General features: G+C 52.6%; 1 protein-coding gene across 1 annotated transcript; it reads right to left on the bottom strand.

Annotated features, from left to right (window-relative positions):
- Positions 1 to 991: 991 nt before the first annotated feature.
- On the bottom strand, positions 992 to 4189 carry LOC106002656 (dehydrogenase/reductase SDR family member 11-like; the record flags this gene model as incomplete). The annotated part of the gene is made up of 2 exons (XM_013037501.1): positions 3815 to 4189; positions 992 to 1234 (listed from the first exon to the last, which is right to left on the bottom strand). Coding segments are annotated over exons 1-2 (600 nt in total), but the record flags the coding sequence as incomplete, so codon positions are not given.
- Positions 4190 to 4195: the final 6 nt, after the last annotated feature.

Genomic DNA, 4195 nt, shown 5'->3' with positions numbered 1-4195 from the left:
GTCACGTGATTTCTCAGAGTCTGAAGACTGGTTTTCTTTTGTTGTTGTTTTGTTTTGTTTTTCTTTTTGCCAGTCCTGGGGCTTGAACTCAGGGCTTGGGACTGTCCCTGAGGTTATTTTGCTCTACCACTTTAGCCACAGCACTACTTCTGGCTTTTTCAGTTTATGTGGTACTAGGGAACTGATCCCAGTGTCAGTGGTAGAATGCTTGCCTTGCATGCATGAGGCCCTGGGTTCGATTCCTCAGCACCACATAAACGGGGGGGGGGGAGCCAAAAATGGTGCTGTGACTCAAGTGGTAGAACACTAGCCTTGAGCTAAAGAGCTGAGGGACAGTGCCCAGGCCCAGAGTTCAAGCCCCACAACCGGCAAAAAAAAAAAAAAAAAGTAAGATCTGGCTATACTGCCCTAAAGCAAAGTATGCTGGATCTGAGCACCAGATTTGAGTGATCACCCCTCAAAACATGGCTTTAAGCTCCCAACACACCATAGACCACAGAGCTGCTACAGTCCTTTATGTACCTGGCTGCAGGGGACACTGGAGTTTGTGGCTCCAGATGTTGATGCTATAGGTATGTTCATCTCAATTAACTGAAGCTCAGAGGTAGTAAGTAATGTGCCTGAGGTCACACAGCTACTGGTGGGCTGGCTTCAGAATAACATTTCTTGTCTCTTTGTTCCTTTGCTTTTCCTAAAACCATGTTCCCAAGCATTCAGTCCAGTGCTGACACATTGTGGGGGGAGGTATTCAATAAACAGTTCTCCTCCCTATGAGGGAAACTGTCTAGACCAGGAACTACACCCACGGTCTCAGAGAACAGGACAGCTATAAAGACATAGCCATCTATCCCTTTGCTTGCCTTCTGGTAGAGAAAGAAGCAAGGGAAAAGTCATGATGCCCCAATAGGAAGCTGAAGCTCCCTCTCACTGGGTGTCCTGTCCCAACAGCCCTCTGCTTCACAGAGCCCTGGCTCCCATCTCCTCCTCTCACCCCCTTCCCCTTCCCCAGGCCTGGAGCCCTTACATTGAACATGTCCTTCCAACCGCTGGTGCTGCCTGAGAGCAGGGTGTCAGGCCGGGCCAGGCCAGCGTTGTTGATGCAGATGTCCACGCCACCATGCTGTGAGCGGACAGCTGAGAACATGGAGAGGATGTCCTCCTCATTGGACAGGTCACATCTGTAGGGGATCAAAGTCCCGGGGTAGCCTGCACTCTTACATTCAGCAGCCAGCTCCTATGAAACCCAACAGGGGTCTAACTGGGGTGAGCTGCTCAGTCCCGAACCCCCACACCCAGAATCAGATTTCCTCCCCAGTCACCACTCAGAATTCTCTCCTCTGGCAGCTGCCTTTTGGCCTCATAGCTGTGAGGCCTGCCCATCCCCAAACAATGCTTGTCCTATTTGGTCAAAGTCCAGGGGTTGACGGAAGGAGGGGGAAAGTGGAATTCAGTGGAGGAAGCTCCTCAAATCTTTCAGTTCTCAGGAGGGAGAAATGGGCAGGGATCCTGGAAATGAACAGAGACCCCCACCTTGTGCTTCTTGCTACCAGTGCCAAGGATCCCTGAGTTGTTAGTCTAAGTCTTCAGTTCTTCCCTTATCTTCCAGTGTCAGACAGTACCTCTTAAAGCTCTGAACAACCCCCCCACCCCGCAACAAATAGTTTGTCAGAACCCAAAAGTTAGCTCTCGCACCTTCCAATGAAGTCCAATAACCAATATTCTGTCTCCCTCATTCTACGAGTGGGCAGGACATTGGAAGAGAGTTTTGTTTCTTTAACACCTGGTGTACTACCCTCCCACCCCATGGTTTCCTTGGAGGTGAGGCAAGTCAAATGGCACTGAACACCCCTTGGGGATCTTCACAGCCCTTGACACTTTGAAGAGCCCTGCTAGAAAGACCTGAGAAAAGAGAGCCCCAGGGAGATGGCTGTGGGGGGGAGCTGACATTGAGAAGCAGGGAGAAAATAGCCTGCATGGCCTTGGAGGCCAGCAACTGGGTACTGGAGCCTTGTGAAGGTGACTGTGTGCATCTGGGGGAGGGGGAGGGGTGCAGGGCGCCCTAGAGGAAGGCCAGTTTGGCTAGCTGCCCTGGCCTGGAGCCCCTTCCTTCTCCCAAACCAAGCTAAGAATAAAAGGCTGGGTCAGATGACCAAGGAAGTTCTTTTCTGCTACAACTTTCTGTGAGTTCAAAAGGTATTCTGTACTGGGACTCAGAAGCAACTCTACCCACCCACCCATTTCACTATTCATGACTACCTCAGGGAAGTCTTTCTTTCTTTAGTTCTTTCTTTCTAGAAAGCTCTGCCTAAACTATGCATTAATATCAGTCAATGACTCAATCAATAAAAGCAGATGGTGGGCAAAGAAGCCTGTGATCTTTCCCTTCCCCTTCCAGTTTCAGTCCCCACTGGAATACTGGGATGGAAGGCTGAGAATATATTTCTTCCTGAGTCTGCCTTCTCACTGCCCCAGCTACCCTCAAAAATACCCTTGAGGGGCTGGGAAGGTGACTCAGTGGTAGAGTGCTTGCCTTGCATGCATGAGGCCCTGGGTTCGATTCCTCAGTACCACATAAGCAAAAAGAAAAAAAGCCGGAAGTGGTGCTGCGGCTCAAGTGGTAGAGTGCTAGCCTTGAGCTGAAGAGCTGAGGGACAGTGCCCAGGTCCAGAGTTCAGGCCTCATGACCAGACCCCCCCCCAAAAAAATACCCTTGAAATAATGGCAGTCCTCTCATAGCGACCACATTCTCTCCTCAGGACAGTCATCCTGGGGCTGAGTGATCTGTTTGGGGATCCCACTGAGATTCAGAGATCCCTTTATTGGCTAGCTTGGGTTAGAGTAGAAAAGAAGGACAGAGTGACTTCAGAACTAGGGAGTCCAGCTGGCCAATCCTTGGCCCAATTGTCTAGGCACTAAGGCTGGGACTGGGCCCCAAACTTCTAGGAATAAGAGACAGGGAGGGGCAGAATGGAGCAATGGTGGAGCCAGATGACCTTGGGATTATCTAGGTGGTTATAAAGTATACCTTTGGTCAACAGCTATAGGGAAGGGATAGTCCTTCTTCCTGTACATTTCTCTACCTCCACCCAGCACCTTTTTTTCTACCGAAGGACTTTGAACCATAATGGTGATCAAGCCCTAAAGCTAAGGATTAGTCCACACTGGAGAGTGGTCCCTGCCAGGATAAACCCCAAAACAACCTATAATTGGCCATTTCTCTTGTCTTCTTCCTCCCTGTTTACAAATGGCCAACTCTTAAGAGAAAAAACTGTTAAGTTCTGGATCCACATTTTCTTTGTCCCCTCAGAGTTTATATGTTCAGTACCCTACTTCACCTACTCACACCATCTAGGAGACAAGATTGAAGTTCACCAGTAGATACTCCATTCATGTGCACTGGGTGGCTTAAACCTCAGATATGGACTGGACAGAGAGCTCTTCAGAGAAGCTCCCATTCCAACCCCACACTCAGTCCTGGCTCACGTCTTCATTTTTGGTACTGCTTGGAACAACACACACACACACACACACACCACCCCTAGCCCTGCTCATTTGGTTGGTCAGTACTGCTTGGGGCAAGAGGAATCCAACCCTAGCCACTTAGGACAGAAAGCTTTCTGTGCTGAAGGTAGGAGCCTGCCCTAAGAGATCCAGAGGGCATCTATCAGCCCTGACTCTAAGCCCGTTGCAAATGGGCCTGGGGTGGCAGGCAAGTGAGGGGAGGGCCACCGCCGGGCTCTGGTCACCCTTCCCTAGCTCTACCCCGCCCAGGCGGCGTTCCCCACAGTGCCCCCTCTCCCAGCTGGGGCCTTACCTCGATGTTGCCCACGGTGCGAGCACAACCCACCACCTTCAGTCCCTGCTGTACCAAGGCCCGGGCCACCGCCGCGCCGATGCCCCCCGAGGCTCCTGTCACCAGTGCCAGCCGGTCGCGCCACCTCTCCATGCTGGCCCTGGTCGTGGTCCGGAGCCGGCCGGTCACCTCGCTCGGCGACCCGGGCGCTAGGACCACCGAGCTTCGTCCGGAGTCGTCGGGGCTCGGCCGCACCCTGATCACTGCCCCGGCAGCCGTCGTCAACTTGCCGGAGTCCAAGCCGCGCCTCGACCCACCCCCACGCTGGCTGACCTCGGGCCCGGGCTCCACCCTCCGGTCCTCCGCGGAGGACCACATCCCGAGGAGGACGGCCGCGGCCTG

This window comes from Dipodomys ordii, unplaced genomic scaffold (assembly GCF_000151885.1).
Source record: "Dipodomys ordii isolate 6190 unplaced genomic scaffold, Dord_2.0 Scaffold15894, whole genome shotgun sequence".
NCBI lineage: Eukaryota > Metazoa > Chordata > Mammalia > Rodentia > Heteromyidae > Dipodomys > Dipodomys ordii.
Note: the sequence above shows the minus strand (reverse complement) of the source record. Positions and strands in the feature narration are given on the sequence as shown.